Genomic DNA, 22,623 nt, shown 5'->3' on the forward strand with positions numbered 1-22,623 from the left:
TGATAGTGGCTTGGGATTGTGTGGCACAATAACTTGTTGCTCTCTTTGTGTTGACGTGTATATAGCTCGAACTTACCTACAACATAACATCATTGCTCATACTTTTGCCCACACTTTATTTCTATGTCTCATATATGAAGTTTTGTGACACTTTGTGGCTCGAATATAACCATGGTACAAATTTTATCTCCGCGACATCTCTCATGGAACAGTGGCTTCGTTCATGCACAATGACTCGTATGTGTAGTGGCTCATGTGGCTCGTAGCTAGCTTATGACTGTGCCTTGAAGGTGCTCCTTGTATCTATGACTGTGACTGTTGAGATAATGTGACACTTCACAAGACTCTTAAAATTATAGATATTTGACAGTATGTGTAGCAACCATAAAATGAAACCAACCTACCAATAAAGTTTGACGAAGCAATAAGAATTGCTATGCTCGTATCAACGTTTCGCTGAGGCTCGTCGCTTGCAACTATTTGACTTGGATTTGAAGGAATGTTGGAGATTTACATAACCATGATGCATAACAATCTCTGTTGACAACGTAAAACAATGACATTTTTGCAAAGTGGCCTTGATGACACGACTGCAACCTACATGATAGTGACTTGAAGACTATATACCTTGTTGCATAACAATGAAGTGGAGACATAATAGTGATCTCAGAAAGTCGAAAATTCTTATGACAAAAATGAATGAAGTTGATAAATGTCAATTCGAGAATCAAGATCAAATCTATGCAAAAGAGGACAGGTAAAGTCTAAGAGGTACATATAATTCCTGTGACCTATGTCAATTGCTTATAATGTGTTAGGTAATGATAATAATCATTTGAATAGGGTCTGAAAAGTCTCTAGGGTTTTGCAATTGATCCTTTGCATATTCTTTTTTAAAAAGATCTTGAGAATCTAAGGCTTGTACTACTTGTAAATCTGTGAAGTTTTGTACTACTTACTAGTTGAGACTCTTGTTTTTGAACCCTAGCTTAGATTTAATTAACCCTAGAATCAAGGGATTAAGCTAGAAAACCCTAACCATATCAAATTGTTCCCTCTAAGGAATCCCTAACTCTTGGGAAATAGTATCTAGCGTTTGTAGGCCAAGTATTCTTTGATATTAAAAATATCTTGAAACCCTAGTGTAAAAAGAGTTGAGAGAAAGACTCTAGGGTGTGTATTAAACCCTAGCAATAGTTGGATTAAGATAAAACCTAGGGCTTGAAGACAAAACCCTAGGACTGGGTTTCTCTGCTAAAGGTAAAAACCCTAATAAGGGTCAGGTCAAGGAGTATCTAGGGTTTGTAACTAGAACCCTAGAAATACCTTTTGAGAAGTCATAGAAACCCCAGATTGACAAAATTGACATCTTGCTCTCGTCTTTGTGAATGTTGCTTGGTTGTACTTTGTTGTTGAGAGTTGTAGGCACATAATGAAGGCTGTCAAAATTATGGAAGCAAGATGAGAAGGATGGAAGAACAAAGCAAAGCAAGACTCGTGCTTGATGATGACTCCTTGATAATGATGAGCATGATGGGAAAAGGGAACTGTAAGGACCCTGATGGATATGATATTGAAACTTTTAGCTGATGAGTTCGTCCCAGTAACACATTGATGATTGAACGTTGAAGTAGAACCTTGTTGCAATATGAAGATAAAACATGCAAAGGAATGCTGACATTAGTGGGAGCAAGTAGCAGAATTTGACATGACACTTTAGAGGATATTATAACTTGACAACTCTAAAATTGATGATTTGCTTGGGATATGACTTGGCTCCTTGGTAGGACATATTGCAAAAGCATGTGAAGAGGCTGGAAGGAAAATTTGCATGATGATGTTGTACCTACAACTGCGTGGTTTGATCATGGAACACATAAATTGTGTGCAGAACACTTTTGATGGCTTGGACAAGCACGGGGATATAATTGATATTAGAAAGCTGATATGACACTTTGAAGAATACGAGGCAAAACTCTATTATGAAGGAAGAAGACGGGCTAGTAGTTGCGAGGAAGCTCGACTCCTTGAATATGATGGATGAACTTGTTGATGACGATGTTGCATGAAGATTGTGAAGGTCCAGGAAGCTCGAAGTTTGACGTGATATGCAGCTGTTTAGGAGTCGAGAAACCCTGTTATGAAGATGAAATGTGAAAGAAGGTCGAAGCTTAGATATGATGTATTGTGAGGTAGGATCTTTGTAGCTACCACTAAGATCTCCACAAAAGAATAAGTAGTTGATGCATTGATGAAGTATGAGACCAGTTAAGGATTGTGTTGATATCTCCCTGATTGAGAGGGAGCAAGAAATTTCCTTCATATTTGAGGAGTAAGGACCTCCTCCTTGGTTGAGAGGGAGTGATTGTGGACACCATATTCTTCATATGTGTCATGCACTAGGCCAGGACTAACTGCCGTACATCTAGTGTATCACACTGGGAGGGAGAATGGAGGATTGGATAAGCATCTGGGATTATTATTCCTTGAGGATTGAGAATCCAAGATAGGAACTAGTCTCGTGGATCCACACTCTTTGAGGATCTGACAGGGTATCCGATATTCTTTGAGGATTGGGAATCCAAGATAAGAACAGTCTTAGAAGGACATACCTTGTGAACATTTGGATGGGGTATGCACCTTGAGGGGTTATGGTGGTGTCCATGTGTATGCCTCCCAACATTGCGCTATAATCTTGTGGATTATTAGAGCTTGACAAGTCAAGGCCTTGCTATGTTACTAATTGACAATGCTGGTTATGATGTTGATGCTTAAAGATGGCTTATCAATCTGACTCTTTTTAAGAGAATATTTCAATTTGAGAAGTGTCCTTGTACCGGTTATGGAATTATGAATACCTCCCTAGTGAAGAGGGAGTGTTAGAAAATGTAACTAGGTTTGGTCTTCATAATTATCATTGTACTTATGTCATTATATATTTTGTGTAAAAGGCAAAACGAAAAAGTAAAAAATATTTTTCAAGCATGGTTTCATGCTCAAGAAAATATTATTTCATTAGTTAAGCATGTTCTTCATGCTTCTAGGATTTGATGAGTCAGAGTCAAAGTCCTATTTGGACCTATTGCAAAGAAAAAGGAAAAATAATTTTTAAATATGTAATTTGGGTCAAAACCCCTCTAAATGCCAAGTCGGCCCTGCCCCAAAGGTTATGTCTATTTGAACCCATCTAGATAGTATAAATAGAGCGTTAATTGAGCACATTTGGACACACACAATTCACTGGATTGGTTTTGAAATTTCGCAGAAGGAGGAGGGCTGAAGTCTGAAATTGAAGAAGGGTTTATGGAAGTTCTGCCTATCATATCTCTTGTTAAAGATTTGTTGCTGGTCTATTGTTGTTGATGGATTTATTGTGCAGAAGGAGGGATTGACTTGGTATCTAGAGGGGTGAAGTCTTTATGTGGTCGTGGGTCTTGGATATCTCACTTTGATCTGATTCTATAAGAAGATTTTTTTTTTTTTGTTGGGTTTTCCCCATGGAAGGGTTTTGCTCTGGCTTGGAGCCTATATCTTGTGTTCTTTGTATTTTGAGATCTTCATGTTTTTGTTCATTTTGGTAAATGCTTGATGAAAGAAAAACATATTTAATAAAACGTCAACAAACATTCACAAATAATTATCATGTAAAGAGTGATCATAACTAATCTGGTGTCCTATCGTTTTCTCTACAACTATTGCAACCAACGATCTATCTCTAAGAAAGTGATAGGATTCTCTTGACTATTCTCAGCTCTAGAACTTTTCTCTGCTGAATATAGTCTTGAATTGCTTTGAGAATTTTGATCCCTGCTCCTAAATCCTTGCACACTTTTGGTTCCTAAATCCTTGTGCACTTACAACACTTCTATAAAAGTGGTAAAGGTTGTTGAAAAGGACGTGATCACTCCTCCACATTTGTATGTGACACAAATATCATTGGCCAGACATCAATTCAAGAGGCTCGATGTTTTAAATATGTTATGAGGTTGCATTTAGAAGTACCGGGAACAAACTATTGATGAGGATAAATCACACATGTTTAATTATAACTATGCACACAATAGTCAAATCAATATTTTTCAAAGCATGGGCTTTACATTGGGTAATTCCCATTCAAAATACTTGGTATTCTTGTAGATATATTTATGAAATAGAGGTGGATTGTAAAGAGTTAATACAAGTTGAAAAATACAATAAGGAAAACAAGTCATAGATCGTTGTGCTTGGTGGGTGGAATTCAATTGCAAAATTCAATTGTTTAAACAATTTTTAGCTTTGTTACCAAGGTATAAGTATTAGTATAGGTATGAGAATAATACAAAGACACCAACATTTTAGAAAACTGGATATGACATGGTAGGATACAAATAGAAAACTAGATATGTACATACATACATACATATGAAAACCAATTTTATGCAACAAATAAAATATTGTTTATGTTTTTTGAAATATTTCAATAGGTGGGATTTCCATTTAATAGTAAGACATTGTTTATGAATAGTGCCCTTTGGCATATTATAAATGGTAGTTTTTAATCATCTTATTCTCTTTACATTTGTATTTTATCGATATTTTGTGTAGTGGTAGTGTCCATTTTGGTTTCAAGGACATTACAAAATACGCTTTCAAGACAAATTATTTTGAACGAACATTTACATCCTCATATATGCTTGGGTCTCCCATGCAAGTTGTAGGTGGATTGTCAATATTCTTTGGTCATCTTTAGTTCTTTGATTTGTGGTGGTGATCTCAAAGTTAGTTGTGCCATTGATACCATAACTCCCATTAAGGTGGTTCTCAATTTCTTTTACATGATTTCCTTCATTAATTAGCCTTTAATCATATTTCATATGATCTTTTATTTGATTATCTTTTCATTAAATTATTCTTTTTCTCTAGTCCTAGACTCAATTTTTTCACTTGGCCTTGGACTAGGAGAGATGTTAAAATTGGCAACTACGACCAAATTCCACTTTGGACAACTCATTTGATGGAGATTATTGCATTGAATTCCTCTTTTTGAGAGGACCAAAATCGACCTAAATATCATCAAATTTGGATAAGGAAAAATATGTTTTTGAGGTCAAGCCCACACATGCAAATTGTCAAGGTCAGCCACATCATCATGTAGGCTCATGAAGCCCATTGGACATGTCTCTTGACCCTCAACGACTTGTATAAATAGAGAGAGACCCCCATCGTCATTTGGCACCTCATCAACTCAACATATTCTTCTCTCTCCTCATTTGATTTGTTCTTACACCTTATTGGGCATCTCTTTTTCTCACACGTGTGGCATAAAGAAGGTCGAATTTCATAGGCTGAATTTCAGATTTGTTGCAGGGTTTGCCTAACGTTGACCAAGGGGTATTTGACCAAGTTTGATTGCGATATTTGTGGGAATCTTTCTATTTGGGTAGGCAACATTGTTTGGCATGCAAACCTTGGTTTTCTGGGCATGTCGACTGGGCTGACTGCAAGACAAAAGTGCAGAATTTGACCAAGTTTGATCGTTGTTTTATTGATTGTTTTGGGTTGGCTTTGACCAACAAAGAAGGTCGAGTTTGACTGGGTTTGACCAAGCTACATTGTGGATTTTTTACTATTGTGTTGGCCAACGTAGACTTTCTGGTTAGGGCAAGATTTGACTGTTGTTGATTGCAGATTTGACAAGGCTTTTTTGAGTTTAATTATTATTTGATATAATAATTAGAAGAATTGATCAAAGGGTTTTCCCTCGATATTCGCCAAATCCTGGTGTTCTCTTGTCTTGGCTTGTCTTCTGCATTTATTTTTTATGTTCTATCTACAATTACTGTTAATGTGATTGCTATTGGAAATTAAATTGGAAATTGTCGTTGGGCTATCTAAAGGACATTGAAGTAATTGTTGCAGGGATAGAACATACCATTGTTAACTAAAATTAACATGGTATCAGAGCCTAGGTGAAGACAAAGCCCAAGCAAGATAGAGAAAAGCAATCACTAAGAATTCTGTTGGACAAGATTGTTGGACAAGTCTCAATGGCTTCTACATCCTACTTCAAGGCTGAGGACAAGCTCAATGACAAATATGACTATCATGCATGGAAGATGACTTTGGACCTGACCTTGGAGGAGCATGAAGTATTGGACTATGTGCAGGGAAAAGTGGTGGAGCCTCCTTCAAATGCACCGATTGTTGCTAAAACAAAGTATAGAAAAGGTGAGGTCAAAGCAAAGAAAATTTTGGTTGACTCTATTCAAAAGCATTTGGTTCCCTATGTTTCTAATTTGGGAACTTCTAAGGAAATATATGATAAGTTGGTTGGGATGTTTAAAGTGAACAATGCAAATCAAATCCTCTTTCTCAAAAGCAAGTTGAAGGATATCAATATGGATAAAGGGGAGTCTATCCAATCCTACTTCATGAGAATAACTCAAATAAAAAATGACCTTCTATCTATTGGAAAAGTTATTGCTGATAGGGAGCTCACTCTCATTGCACTTGGAGGTCTTTCAAGATCATGGGATGTATTTACCACCACCATTGTCAACAATGACAGGATATCTGGTTTCAATGAGTTATTGGCTAGATGCACTCAAGAGGAGACTAGGATGATGGAGAGAGATAAACCCTCTAATGGAAATGAACCTACTGCCTTCTTCGCTCATGCAAAAAGAAGAATAACGCTGGTCCAAGGAGACAAGGTCAAGGATCTAAGAAGGGATTCAAAGAAGAAAGAAAAGGGAGGTGTTAAAATTGCAACAAGTTTGACCAATATGCTAGAGAATGCTCTCACAAGAAGAATTCTCCAAGGGATGACGACAACCACCACCACAAAAATTTCGAAGGCAATGACAATGGAAATCAAAGGAACAACAAGTTCAACAACAAAGGAAAGAGGAATGCTCCTGCTGCTCGAAATGGAAATGGTCGACCTCCCAAGAGGACAAGAAATGCTAGGTATGATAAAAGTAATGTTGTGGAAAAACAAGATAAGTTTTTCCTTATTTTCACTCTATCTGCTTCCTCTCCTCTAGATACGTTGGATCATTGGTTGATTGATAGTGGAGCCTCAAGGCACTTCACTGGATACAAAGAGGCCCTCTCAAATTTGGTTGAAAAAAAGACTAATCTAAAGATCATACTTGGAGATAATGCCACCTACCCCGTGAAAGGGATAGGTACTGTCACTCTTCACTTGAATCAAGGTCAAACCATACATCTACAAGAAGTGTTGTATGTTCCCGATTGAAAGAAGAACCTGGTGTCTATTTCAGTGATGGAAGATAAAGGCTTCAAGGTAGCATTCATTGATGGAAAGGTACGTATTTGGAAAAGAAACCCTAAAGATGCATTCACTCTTGGATTTAGGATTGATGGTCTCTATCAAGTTGGTGGAAGTCCTTTGGGAGCTTTGGCGAGTGATACTTCTTTTCAATGTGAATTATGGCACCGAAGATTTGCCCATTTACATTACAAAGCCTTATGTAAAGAAGATGGTCACAACTAAATTTAATATGAACCATGAAGGAGTTTGTTAGGGATATGCAACTGGGAAACATATAAAGGGACCATTCCCTTCCAGTGGAAGCCAGACAACTGATATTCTTCAATTGGTCCATTGCGACGTATCTGGTGCCCTGCATATAACCTCATTGGGAGGATACACATATTATGCAATTTTTGTGGATGACTTTTCACGCAAAACATGGATCTATTTTTTGAAGAGGAATGATGAAGTGTTCAAATGGTTTTGTTTTTTCAAATCATTCGTGGAGAATCAAACAGGGAAGAAGATCAATATATTAAGGATTGACAATGAAACTGAATATGAATCAAATGAATTCAATGACTTTTGCAGAGAGGATGGCATTAAGAGGGAGACAACTGTTCCATACACTCCTAAGCGGAATGGAGTTGTTGAAAGGAAAAATTGAACAATTATGGAAACCACCCGTGCCATGCTTCATGATCAAGGTCTACTTAAATTCTTGTGGGGAGAAGCTACCAACACTGTCGTATATGTTCAAAATAGGAGCACTCATAAAGCATTGGATTTCAAGACACCTGAAGAAGTCTTCATTGGTAAGAAACCTGATGTTTCTCATTTTAGAATCTTTGGTTGTTCGATATATTTTCATGTGCCTAAAGAGGAAAGAAATAAGTTGGAAGCCTTTGCGAAAAAAGGTATATTCGTCAGCTATAGGGAAAATTCAAAGGCATATAGAATCTATGTGTCTGGTTGAAGAGATGTGGAAGTAAGCCGTGATGTCACCTTTGATGAAGATACTGCCCTTGGGAAAGCCAGAGATTTCCCTATCTCAAGGAAGGACGATGATGCTGTTGAAAAACAGGATAAACCTTTGACAGATGAGCCTATGCCCGATGTTGAAGGGCCGATGGATCCTATTGATCCATCTCTTGGTTATCCCTCTACCTCAAGGAAACGTCCAGTATGGCTCAAGATACTCTCGAAGATGCCGAAAGACATATTGCTCCAAGAGGGACATCTCTTGATAGTAAGAAGCCGAGTAGGTATCAGGGTTATTTGTCTGCTATGGGTACTATTATTCAAGCTGAACCTTGCACGTTTGAAGAAGCCGTAAAGCACCAGGTTTGGAAAGATGCGATGAACGAGGAGTATGAATCAATCATGAAGAATGATGTCTGGTATGTGGTGCCTAGACCCAAGGACATGTTTATGGTAACTTCTAAATGGCTTTACAAAATTAAACATGGAGCTGATGGGAGTGCTGAAAAATATAAGGCCAGGTTCGTTGCTCGCGGTTTCTCTCAAAAGGAAGGAGTGGGCTATGATGAAATATTTGCACCGGTTGCTCCATATACCACTATTTGATCTATTATTGCTCTCGTTGCCAATCAAGGATGGAGCCTTACATCAAATGGACGCCAAAACTACTTTCTTGCATGGCTCGGTTAAGGAGGAAGTCTACTTGGAGCAACCTCAATGGTTTGAAGTACAAGATCGAAGGACACATGTATGTAGGTTGAAGAAATCTCTCTATGGGTTGAAGCAAGCCCCTAGGGCTTGGTATGAGAGGATTGACAATTATCTCGTGAAGCTAGGATTTACCGGGAGCTATGTTGATCCTAACCTATACCTCAAGTTTGAAAAGGACATGCCTCTTTTTTTGGTCCTTTATGTTGATGATCTCTTTCTAACAGGTGCAAACCCTCTCATTTATCAATGCAATAGGGAGTTGACTTCCAAGTTCAAGATGAAGAACCTAGGTCTGATGCATTATTTCTTAGACCTGGAGGTCTGGCAAAAGCCAGGCGAGATTTTCCTTTCTTAAGGAAAATACATTGTGAAGTTGTTAGACAGATGTGGGATGGTGGATTGCAAGTCTAGGTCTAATCCAATGGTACTCAACTTCAAGAAGCTATGTGGAAGTGTTGCTGGGCCCGAATTGGCAAATCCTTCCGAGTATAAACAACTTGTGGGGGCCTTGATGTTCTTGGTAAACTTTGACTAGACATATGCTTCGCTATAAACACTTTGAGCAATTTATGGTTGAGCCTCATCACATACATTATATTTTGCTAAGAATCTCTTGAGATACCTCTGTGGCATAATAAACTATGGTCTGAGATACACTGCTGGGAATTTGAGACTACATGGATATACTGGATGCTGACTGGGCAGGCAATGTTGCGTATAGAAGGAGCACATCAAGATGTTGCTTCTCATTAGGGTTTGCTTCGATTTCTTGGATGAGCAGGAAGCAAAAGTCAGTTGTTCTAAGCACTGCCGAGGCCGAATACATTGCAGCTAGTATGGCCTGTTGTGAAGCTGTTTGGTTGAGGAAGCTCTTCAATGAGCTCTTTCAGCATGTGCTAGATATCATCGTGATCTATTGCAATAACTAGAGTGGGATTTGCCTTTCAGAGAATCCCGTGTTCCACGACTGCTCCAAGCACATTGATATCAAGTACCACGTTATCAGGGATATCGTACAACGGGGGGAAATAAGGCTCCAAGTTCCAACACACCAGGACTGATGAGAAGGTTGCTGACATCCTCACGAAGCCCTTGGGGAAGGTCAAATTCTTAGTCTTCCAAGAGAGACTTGGAGTCGTGGAAGGACCCTTCCATGAAGGTCTCGCTTGAGTTGGACATTGAGCTCAGGGAGCTCATGGGGGCCTGGGGTGCTTCTTGGAGCTATGAGCGACCATAGGGTGAGTGGTTCACCTTCCCCTATGTAGAAATTATTGTGTAGATTTGAAGATGATGATGAAATTTACTAAAACACAAGACTCAAATCTACTCTACTATTCTGCGGGATTCAATTCACAATCGAGAACACAAATCATAAACACGCAAGAAGAATTATTACACATTCACAAAGATCTATCTAAGGGAAAGCAACTGCTCAAAACCCCTTCTTATCTGTATTGCATTAATCAAATAATAGAGATGAATACATATGCTTGCTCAAGCCTGAGCACAACCTGCAAGTGTATAGTCTATCTCTTTGCCTGACTGATTGACTCTGGCCAACACTTAGCCAATTTTCAAGCCCTCCAAGCTCCTATTTCCTTGCGTTATTCCTTGAGGAAATTAGCCCCTATTATTTAGGAAATTCCCTCAATTGGATTGCACAATTCCTCTAGGCTCATCCTCTGACTGCATGCACCACCCGTACACTTCGGAATAGTCTACAACTGATAGTACATTGCCTTGGAATCTCCATCTTAGTTGGGTAACTCGAATTCTCTGCATGCATAAATTATTTTGGGCTGACGGTTGATCACTGAGTGTGGTTGAAGTTCCACTTCCACAACTTGACCTTCCACTAGTTCCTCCAACAGTTAGAACTAGTTTAATTGACCATAACTCAATTTAACTGAAATAGATTGCTACAAATTAGCAATCAATCATACTGAACTAAACTCAAGCTTCCCCAACTCAAATTAACTGAGTTAACTGAGTGACAAGTGCCATGTCACCTCAGTTAACTACCTCCAAGATTTATGCTGAAATGGAAATTCGAATTTTCTCTAGTTTGACCAAGGCAAAGTCAAACTGAGATTTTCTTACTGCATTTTCAACAACCTATAGGTACGCTATGTACAGGGTGAGTGGTTCACCTTCCCCTGTGGTATCCCTTGATGGTTGACATGTGTGTAGGGTGAGTGGTTCACCTCCCCCCATGATTGATGACACGTGTGTAGGGTGAGTGGTTCACCTAACCCCTACGATTGATGATATATGCATAGGATAAGTGGTTCACTTTCTCCAATGGCATATGAGTAGGATGAGTGGTTCACCTTCTCCTCGGATGCCCCAACATACATCCTACCCATGCAGTTCGAGAATCATGGGAAGTACCTGTCATCTGGCCAATGAGTTGGGAAAAGTGGATAGGGACCATAGCACTACAGATGGACACATCGTGTACTGTCGTACTCTCTATGCCTAGGATGCATGGTGTTCAACAACTTGATCATTTAAGATAAAATCCGAATGGGTTCTACCCTTGGACTGACTTTGGTCAGTGGAGAGTGGCAAGGTCTTGTGACTCACTCTCGATTGATTCTTCTTCATTATTACATCAATGCTCAACAGAGTTAAGATGAGATGCATAGACGATACATGATGACAGGATGACATGATGATGGATGGATTGACAGGTGGAATTATCCCTAGTTGAGAGGGAGTGTTAAAATGGGCAACTAGGGCCAAATTCAACTTTGGACAAGTCAATTGATGGAGATGATTATTGCTTTGAATCCCTCTTTTCAAGAAGACCAAAATCGACCTAAAGATCATCAAATTTGGATAAGGAAAAATATGTTTCCGAGGTCAAGACCACCCACATGTGTAAATTGTCAAGGTCAGCCACATCATCATGTAGGCTCATGAAGATCAATGGACATGTCTCTCGACCCTCAACGACTTGTATAAATAAGAGAGACCTCCATCCTCATTTGGCACCTCATCAACTCAACATACTCTTCTATCTCCTCATTTGATTGGTTCGTACTCCTTATTGGCATCTTTTTTCTCACATGTGCAGCAGAAAGGAGGACGAATTTCAGAGGCCAAATTTTAGATCTGTTGCAGGGTTTGACCAACGTTGACCAAGGGGTATTTGACCAAGTTTGACTTTGATTTTTGTGGGAATCTTTTTGTTTGGGTAGGCCGCATTGTTTGGCACACAAATCGAGGTTTTTGGGCATGTTGACTGGGCTGATCACAGGACAAAAGTGCAAAATTTGACCAAGTTTGACTGCTGTTTTATTGATTGTTTTGGGTTGATTTTGACCAGCAAAGAAGGCTGTGTTTGACTGGGTTTGAACGAGCTACATTGTGGATTGTTTACTGCTGCGATGACCAAAGTTGACTTTTTGGGTAGGGCAAGATTTGGTCGCTGTTGACTGCAGATTTGACAGGGCTGTTTTGACTTTGATTTGGCAAGTCAATTTTGACTTTTGTACTCTCTTTGTGCTGAACATTTGATATAATAATAAGAAGAATTGATCAAAGGGTTTTCCCCATCTTGGTGTTTTTCCCTGGCATTCACCAAATCTCGGTGTTCTCTTGTCTTGGCTTGTCTTCTGCATTTATTGTTTATGTTCTATGTACAATTACTGTCAATGTGATTGCTATTGGAATTTAAACTGGAAATTGTCATTGGGCTATCGAAAGGGCATTGAAGTAATTGTTGCAAGCATAGAACATACCATTGTTAACTAAAATTAAGAAGAGACACCTTTATAGAGGTGGATGACCTGTAGGAGAGCATCATTTCCTCCAACCTTTTAGGTGATAGGAGTAGGGGACACTGTGGCTTCTTCCCTTCCCCTTGCACCTTCTTTTGAGGCATCCCTTTACGGATGTATGGCTTTTGGCCCTTACTAGTGCATGTATACTATAGATTTTCCAGCATGACTTTCATCTTTGCTAGATATTAGAGTTTAATTCTTAGATTAGATCCACTTTTGATATTTATATAGGTGTAGCCCTATGCTCTTGCAATGTATCGATACTAGTGTACTTAGAAATCCCATTGACCTATTTATTGTCATTAACAATCCCATTGACCTATTAATTGTGATTTAAAATTTTCTTATCTAATAATCACTATTTGAGATTTTTAAATACACATCTTTCCATTGGAACATGGCATCCTTTTTGGTTAAATAGTTTAGTTGAGTGGCTAATCTTGAAAAAATTCTCAATAAACCTTTTGTACTACCCACATACCAAAAATGGATTTGATTCCATCCACATTGCCATTTATTTTCTTTCCTTCATTTGGACATAAATCTACCTTTAACATAATGAGACATTATGAAAGTAATTTCATAATCATAATGTAATTTTTGCTCGTAGGCTTATTTTTTTAATACTTGTGTGAGGAATATTCTATTAGGAGACTAATTTCATTTTAAGGGTTGAATGTGAGCTTTGCATCCAAGTCTTATCTTTAATATTATTTTCATCTTTTGGATTATATTTATCTTTAGGATAATTTTATCCTTGGTGTCCAATTATAGCACCTCCTTATATTATTATAAATATGTACTCTAGTCCTCTTGCTAAGATATGAAAAATAACACTCTGTCTTCTTCTCTGAATTCTCTTTCTTTCCCCTTATGTAATGCCTGATAACCTAGCTTGTTTGTGTTATGCCTTATAACCTAGGTTGTATCTATAAAGCAACACTATTTGAGATTCTTTCTAGTGGGATTATGCATAATAAAAGTGCTTAGTTCAAGATATTATTTGATGTGTTAATGCATGTATAAGATGCATCTTAGCTTTTTCTTTATTGCTTTTACTTTTTCCTTTTAAGCATTGATGATGAACATATAAATTTGGTGGAGCCATGTGTTAGTGAGCTGGGATTAAACATTTGTGTTAAACCACATGAGAGGTTTGGTATTGGGCATGCTTCATCACTTTATTCGAGGTTCCCAATGTAAAGGATGAACACCTATTGCCCATAGATGTTTAGATTATATGGCTTGCTAACATGCTTTTTGATCTATCTACTTATGTGTGAAGTCATCATTGTAGAGTGAAGTGACTTTGATTTATAAAACTCTTCAATGTGCAATATCATCTCCTCTATTTTTTCAAGTATAGCATCTGTTACCCTTCATTTTGACAGGGGTACCCATAGGGAATTTCATCACTAGCTCTTGCATTGTGAGCTTTGATAGCATGGGTATTCACTTGTATATAGATGAGCAGGAGGGTTTTGATGACATGGCATTCACTTATTAAGTAGTGAGCCTCATTTTATTTTCGGGCATTTTCATGTTTGCAAAGAAATTCATGCTTATCAAGGCATTGATCTCACTATCCAAGGTACTTTTTGGGGCTACTTGTGAACACATGAACTATACATGTCGCGTGGAAGGTTATGGAGTGCCCTCTTAATTGGTCATTTTATGAGCTGATTATCACCTAATATGAGGGTTGATCCACACGTGAGAGTCTTATCACACCCGTGGGGTGTTGTTGTGACATAATATGACATGAAGGGCTTGTTGCCAGGGTTTTTGGAGTTGCTTGTTTGACATGAAGATGATGTGGACGTTGTCCAAACACATAACATGAAGATTAATGCGTTGAACGTGAGGGTCAACCCCATACATGTGGATGTCAATATTGTTGTTTGGGCATCTCATGGCAAATTTTTGACTTGGAAGTTTATCCCTATGCTTCATGGAGGTGCCTTAACCTATGAAATGACTATAGGCATTCAATTGAGGCCTATTTTGGAAGTAGTAATGGAGCATCATATTACACTTTTTTTGGAGCTATTTTGAAGGAGCTTCCGCCTTTGGGGGGTTTATGTCACTATTTTGGAGGATTGATTTGCAGTTCTTGTGAGGTAGTTGAGGATCTACACATGCTTGGGCTATTTAGAGGCCAATATGGAAACTTGGGAGGTCATTGACATCACTTTGGAAAAGAGGACCTCTCATTGGGGGTTTGCATCATCTTATTCATTGTACATGCCGCTTGACCACTTATTTTATTGTTGTTTTAGTATCACTTAGTTATAATTCTACTTTTCTTAGGCTAGATCTAAGGAATCACATGAGATAATATTATTTTAATTGGAAAGGAAGTTTAGTATCATTTATATAAAGGGATGCACTTCCTCATCTGTGCTTATGGTTGAATATTTTGGGAGCTCTCTCATTGGAGCTTAATTGGCATATCTTTCTTGGACCATTTATAGTGCAAGGGTTCTTTCTTTGTGGATGAATGTTGTCAATTCGATGCTTTTCCTACTTGGTTTTCTTTTGGTGCTTGAAGATTAATGGTGGAATGTTTGTGTCTTCTAAATTTCGAGATTGACCCATAGAAGGATATCCTTATCACTTGGAAGGAAGAAGTTTAGGGTTTGTCCTCATTCTTCCTTTATTGATTTGGTGAGTATTTGATACCATGCTTTGTTCTTCCTTATGGTTCCTTGATTGAAGTATTAAGTGATTTCATCAAGTCGTAGTTGATCTTGGATGGTGAGGATCATCTTCCATTGAAGGCCCTTGTTGTAGTCTTTGAGTTTATTGATCTTAATTGGGTGAGGAATTATTTAGCTTCGTGGTTCTAGTCCCAAAACCCTAATTTTTGAAGTAAATAAGCCAACTCTTGGAGTGTTTCTTCTTGACTTCATTGCCATTCAATTGACCCTAACTCCATTGCCCTAGTTGTATTTGGCACTAATCTCTATGCCCTTTTGTCACTTATTCTTAAGAACCCTAACAAACTCCAAACCCCTTTTTACTAAGGCTACTGTCAATTTCACCTTATTCTTCACTAATTGGTCTTAGTAATCCTAGTAGGCATACCCCCTTGAGTTGGTGTAGGGCGAGTCTAAAGTGTAGAGGACATGTTGTTGAGGTTACAATGGAGAACTTCCTAGAGGTTACACCTTAGATTGTACCTTATGGATTAGGGCTTTCATTGTCATGTACAATTTGGGCAATAATAGGGTTAGATTTGTTACTTATTCATGCTTCTTATGGACCCTTAACTCTAACTATACCTGTTGGGCCTCCTTAATATAGTCTCACAACTAGGTAGTATGAAACACCTAGCCATGTTATGTTCTAATAGTCAAAATGCACTGGCATGACCCAAAAATTCGTTGAACTGTATTATATGATGTTTCACAATTTGAAAGGGTTGTATGACACATCTTAGGATGTTTTTGATTCATTTCGTTGTGAAAGTAAGATGTTTTGATTGTTTGAGTAAGCTGTTTAGGCCCACCCAAGCCCACATGAGGGCCATGGGAGCTTTAGGGAGTCTAAAATCATCTAATCTCTTTTTTCCAAAGAAAAAATTCTTATATTCAATAGTTCTAAGGTGAAATCATAATATACATTGACTAACCATTAATTCTTTTAAAAAAAAGTGTGTTTGTCCACACCCTTCACAATCCTTAATTGACATAATTGTAGTCTTACAAAATGTGACAATTAACTTCTTTAAACAGTGAAAACAACCTCCCTCACATAGCAACAAACTTGAACAATCACACGATTTGTAACTAGATCTTTTTCAATAGCATAGTCAAAAGAATACTAAAACAACAAAACAAAGGCAATTACAAGATGGACTAAATAATTCTAGACATTTATAGATTTTCCTAGAATTCTTGTTCAATGAGTAGACCCTCATGCAGGGATAGAGCTTCCTTTGACAAGTTGTCATCATGACCGCTATTTTTTCTAAATGTGTTTAAACATGACATAAGCAAATTGCCTTCAACCTCTTGGATCACATCATAATAAAAACTAAATGCATATTTTCAATTTTACAATTACTAGTTTGTTTAGTCCATGAGAAGCTTGGAATCCCCCATATTTTTTAGCTTATTCGAGCCTTTCTTTGTTGCAACTTGTAAGAGAATCAAGAGAGCATAAATTCAATTCAATTGTTGGATCCGATCCCTACACCATATTTAGAATAAAGAAGGGCTCCAACACCACTTCTAGCAAGGGTTCTTGGCATGCACCATTAAAGAAGCCCTATGCTCTCTCTGAGTTAATAAAACCTTCTTTTGTGGCATGTGGAACTGTTGCAGTGAATGGTTTCTAGCTTCCCTCAAAGGACACCCTTATTTTGTGTGCCCCTAAACTAGTAGAAATAATTTTTTCTTCAAAGGTCGTATTATTTTTCGACAACCTAATTCCTTGGATCACATAGCATGCAGGACCTCTAAGTGAAAATATAGACCTATATTGATAGGAGCTCTTTGTAGGTTAGCTTTGTTCCATCACCTCCTCCCCCGTGGGTGGACCCTCCCCACACCATTTATGCTATTTAACAACTTGAAGAACTTCATTCCAAACAAGCTCGGTGAAATAATAATGGACAAAGAGATGATTAATCGATTCAAAGTTTATCTTACAAAGTATGCACCTACCAAGGCCTTGACAACCATGGTTTTGTCCAATGTCCTTGGTTGGTACCTTCTTTTTAAGAGTAAGCCAAAGAAAAAAATTGGTTTTTAGAGGACTGTCCAATTCCTAGTTTGCCATTCACTTCCAAATTTTTTCTTCAGTCACTTCATCCATCTTTGCTTTCTATCATTTTGGCTGTCACGTTAACTGTAGCATTATTTTTGGTCCATTTGAATTCATCCTCTTGACTTGTAAGCCACACAACATTGTGTTTTGACAAAGATGTGTAATGTGACCATTTTAAACCTAGCTGATTTGCAAAAGACCAATCTTGTCTGCGGCTAGAACTAGGTCTTGGCACCTCTCTTAGCATGTGGATATCCATGTCACGTAGCTTTGATAGTAAATGGGTTGAAAGTCAAAAGTTTTCTCCGATATCAATCTAAGGGTTTTCTCTAAGCCTTAACTTATTGCCTTTTTTCCACTACCAATCTATCCATTTTCCTACAAAAGGGGTCATGTTTAACATTGCTTTCCAAACATGTGAGGAGCCTTTTGTTTCCTTTTTATCCACTCTGAGCTAGTCCTCCATTGAATTGCCTTCAAGATATTTGAATATCGTCACCTTACCTCTTAAGCCTTCATTGAAATAAAGACTTTTTGCAACTAAATCCTAACTGAAAGCGTAGATATTTTTCAAGGCCCAACCACTCCCCTCCTTGGGTCTAGCAATTTATTTAACATTCCTTCTGGACTATGGGCAATGGACATCAATAAACAAGTATACTTTCCAAATTTGATTTTAGTAGAACAAGTCTACCCTTTGTGGAGAGCCACTTGTGGCACCAATTGGATATGCTTAACAACAGTGAGTCATTAAAACAATAATTATTGAGTTATAGCATGAACTCAAGGTAATTAAGAGTTAAATCTGAAGCGCACAACTTAATAGGAAAAAACTAAATGATTTGTCTCTCCACCTCTTCATCTAGACTATGGAAATTTCAACTACTGAAATCCTATTGCAGCAACTGGAATTATTTCTTCTAACTGTAAATTAATTTATCAGTTTATTGCTACGACAACAACGGAATAATCACACAACAATCTTCACCAAATAAAATTACTGCGGAATATAAATTGCAAACTAAGAAAACACTGGCGCGCACACAAAAATATGACACTCTTATTTTTGGACAAATGCCCCCAGAAAAACCCGACGTGGGGAAACCGGTGCAACAGATGAGGGTTTTATTATTATTATGCAACAACATAAATTTTGAGTAAAATCTATGGATGCCCAATTGGCAATCCAATTTGAGAGAAATACTGGCAAAAATAGTCAAGGAGGCTTTTATATGCAGCAAGGGGAGGCTCTTCTACGCAACAAGGAGATGCTTTAATCCGTAGCCAATAGGAGCTTCTATACGATGTCTAAGTGAGCTTCAATACGCTGCCAGAGGAAGCCCTAAAAGAGCCGTAGCCGCAGGTCTAGAAGAGACCTTAATCTGCTGTTAAAGGAAGCCCTAAAGAGCCCTAGCCACAGGTGTGGAAGAGACCTTAATCGCAGTCAATTAAGAAGGCCTTAAGCCGCTGTTTGAGGAGCCATAAACACAGCTTGAAAGGGACCCTTAGACGCAGCAAGAAGTGTGGACCTAGCCGCAGCAAAAGGAGTACTACAACAGCGTGAAGAATCTGTGTTAAAGCCACATTGTTGTAGGTAACAGCGTGGCTGTTTGGGCATGATAAGGTTGTTCTTGAGCTCGATTTGCAGGGCAGTAGAAGTCGCTTAAAGGAAGAGCTAGGGACTGTTGTTTAAAGGCTGATTGGGTCACTGTTTGAAGGGACCAAAGTTACAGTCCACTGCTGGGTTAGGCCCAGGGCCATAGCCAGCAGTTGGAGGCCTTTAAGTGCTGCGTTCAGAAGGATAGCAACCCTATAAGGCAATGTATAGTTGGAGGGACTATATGAAGGCTAGCCGCAGTCAATAATTGGACTGTTGGATGTGTTTAGGTTGCTGTGGCACTCAGAGCTTGTGCCCTAACCAGTGACCAGGTCTGCCATGAAATGCACCAGTCCTTGCAGCATATGAAAGGTGCCAGATTAGCAGCCTTGTCATGATCAGTGAAGCAGCAAAGGAAGGAGAGTCTTATTGAAGGAAAGCGTCTATTTTGGGTAATTGGTTGAGCTGTTCTAGGCCTATCATTTGCCCTTCAATAAATTTGGCCTTCCTTAGTCAAATTTTGTCAACACAGAGACAATTCTTCCTGCAATTTAGCCAAATCCCAGTCAAGCCTGTGGTCAAACCTAGTCAACCCTGCAGTCAACCTCAGTCAAAGTGGCCAGAAAATTTTGGTCAAAGTCTCCCTCAATTCGGCCTCCCAAAACAGTCAAGAAATTAGGTCAAAACAGAGTCAAAGTGCCCAAGTCAATGCTGGTGAAACAGAATTCTCTCCTCCTTTGCACGTGTGAAGTCTCCCTGCGGTTTCTCAGATCAGATCAAACCTCTTGATGTGATGTGTGATGTGATGGTTGAGTCTCCAAATGAGGTCAACAATGGTCAATATATAGTAGTGTCCAATTATCACAAGTGGGGCTGATTTGAAGGATCACGAGGTCGACCTGTCAAACTCAAAAATATGAATTTTCCTTTATGTTTTGCCAATGGAATTTTGACCGAAGCTGCCCAATTTTCAACAGATACTTCCATTTTGTATCATTTAGGGGTGCTCCATCTTCGAGAAGTAAATGAATGGGTGATATAAACAAGGTGGCCATTTTACTTTCATATTTCTTTGCAGGGCCTTAAGTGGGGAATTAGAGTTAAGCTAGTGGAAGTTGTCTCCATTATTTATGACCTTGATATTTTATATATAACTGGAATTTTCTCTGTTCATTCTACTAGGTGAAATCTTTTTCTTATTATATAGTTAACAATGGTGGGTTTAAGGGTTGGCTAGTTTAGGAGGCGCTCTCTTCGTCCCTGCTTTATGCTGCTTCCAGATACAAAGATTGCTAGCAAATATCCTGATGGGAAGATGCCCTACAAGTGCCTTATTTATTAGTGATCAGTGTTACTCGTGATTTTCAACACATGCAAGTCCTTCTTCTGCCCTTTTTATTTAGCCTTATTATTTTTGTACCTGTTCTTGACTTGAACCTCCTTTTATCTCTTGAAGGAAAAGAACAGTCTGTTTATTCCTTGAACTTGTACAGAAGTATCCTTGAGTAGAGATTGTTACTCTTGTAATACTGGCATTTTTGCATAACTAATCATGCAGTTTGATAGAGGTGTAATACTTTGTTGATTGATTTATTATCAATGGTGTTTGCAGTTATATATTTTGGTTAGAAAATATGAGAAGCATCTCGATTGAAACAAAATTCCTCTAGTGTTCTGTAATTTCAAATAGCAGAACTGGAAAGTCTTGACAAATTTACTATGCCCAGATTGAGTTTACTGATTAAAAAGGATAGAAGTTGAAAGAACAAATGTCTTAAAGGGAGCCACGCTTCTGTTGACAGACCTTAGGTGCTTCATACCTATCGAATAAAAAAAACTAATAAACTGGCTAGTATATATATCATTTGAGAAGCTCTTTAAACTTGATTATCAGCATGTTAGTTACCTTTGAGATTTGAACAAAAGTTTCGCACAACTATACTACGTATTTATTACATAATTGCAGCTATTTCTGAAAACTTGCATTCTACATGCCAGATACCAAGCAAAACTTCAGCAGAATTTGATGTATCTGGCTGCTATTGCTGATTCTCAACCTCAAGCACAAACTGCACATGCTCAGGTATCATTTGTCAATAGGAAATTGGTTTTATGTCTTTCCACTCGCACTTACTATATCGGATTAGCTTCATTCTTTCTTTTATTTATATGCATCAATTCACTCATTCTGTGCAGTTGATCTTTTCCAGATTCCTCCGAATGCGGTGATGCAGTCTGGTGGGCATTACATGCAGCATCAACAGGCACAGCAACAAGTGACTCCTCAGTCTCTGATGGCAGCTAGATCTTCCATACTGTATGCTCAGCAACAACAGCAGCAGCAGCATCAGCAGCAACAGCAGCAACAACAGTCTCTTCACAGCCAGCTTGGCATAAATTCTGGAGGAAGCAGCGGTTTGCATATGTTGCACAGTGAGACAAACATGGGATGTAATGGGCCTCTGTCATCTGGGGGATTCCCTGAATTTGGGCGTGGGTCTGCTACCTCTGCTGACGGTATGCAGGTGAACAGGGGCTTTGCTATAGATCGTGGTTCAAACAAGCAGGATGGAGTTGGATCAGAGAATGCCCATGCTGGTGCTGGTGATGGAAGAGGGAGTTCAACTGGAGGGCAGAATGCAGATGAGTCAGAACCATCATACCTGAAAGCCTCCGAGGAAGAAGGAAACTAGTTGAACTCCTTATTGATACTGAGGCTTAGACAGGCTTAGTAGACTCGGGCTTAGTAGACAAACTTAGTTCTTAACCACACTCACTCTTGGGCAAACAGATAGATTCCAAATCAAAATTATGTTTTGCCTACAAGCTCTTTTAGCATAATTTCTGATATTTTGCAAGATTGATCAGACTTTGTGAAAACTTTGCTTGTCTGAGGCATGGCTTGACACTAACATTGGGCGGGCACTTATGTAAATTTATGGATGGACAAGGGAATGATAGGTTGACAGTGGATATAGTTTGTCATGAGATAAACCTTGTATTCACTAGACTTCTATGAACGATATTCTCTCTTTCATAACATTGTTACTTGTTTGTTTGAGTATATTTTCTTTGCTGGTAATTTAGGTGAAGAACACCACCTAAACTGTAAATATGCCTATTTTTGGCATTTCACCGGGCCTTTTTAACTTAATTTTCATGTCCTGTCAGTTGTGCATGCTGATTTTATCCTAAGAAGAGCAATAGGTTGAAGCTTGTGGTATCTTTTCTACTTTATTCAGTTTAGTATTTGAAATCTGTTAATCAGCTCTACTGTTTCCAAAATATGAGCTATAGAAAATAGTTTTTCAGTCTTATATATGCTTCCTGTATTTGTTAACATAGAAATTCTCATCGTTTACTGCAGTATGTTGTGATTTTTACTTCTCTTATCTGAGCAGAGCTCAGTCAGTCAAAGCTCAAGGCCTCTGTATCCAAGAGTATCTTTGAAATGGTGGATAGATGTCAGCAACTGTTACATGCCCATCAGTACAAGAGGAGTTAATATCTGTTCA

At 38.5% G+C, this 22,623-nt stretch overlaps 1 protein-coding gene across 1 annotated transcript in view; it reads left to right on the forward strand.

The window, feature by feature from the left end:
• The window catches only part of AN3 (SSXT family protein), a 64,300-nt gene extending 42,027 nt beyond the window's left edge, over positions 1-22,273 (forward strand). Inside the window, exons 3-4 of the mRNA XM_089378574.1 lie at positions 21,107-21,191; positions 21,319-22,273. Coding sequence (XP_089234700.1) covers positions 21,107-21,191; positions 21,319-21,801 — 568 coding nt within the window. The 3' untranslated portion in view covers positions 21,802-22,273. The remainder of the gene's footprint in view (positions 1-21,106; positions 21,192-21,318) is intronic.
• The last annotated feature ends 350 nt before the right edge of the window (positions 22,274-22,623 follow it).

The sequence above is a fragment of the Pinus tabuliformis genome, chromosome J, assembly GCF_031772625.1.
Source record: "Pinus tabuliformis cultivar Carrire ecotype Pingquan chromosome J, CPIR1, whole genome shotgun sequence".
NCBI classification, from domain to species: domain Eukaryota; kingdom Viridiplantae; phylum Streptophyta; class Pinopsida; order Pinales; family Pinaceae; genus Pinus; species Pinus tabuliformis.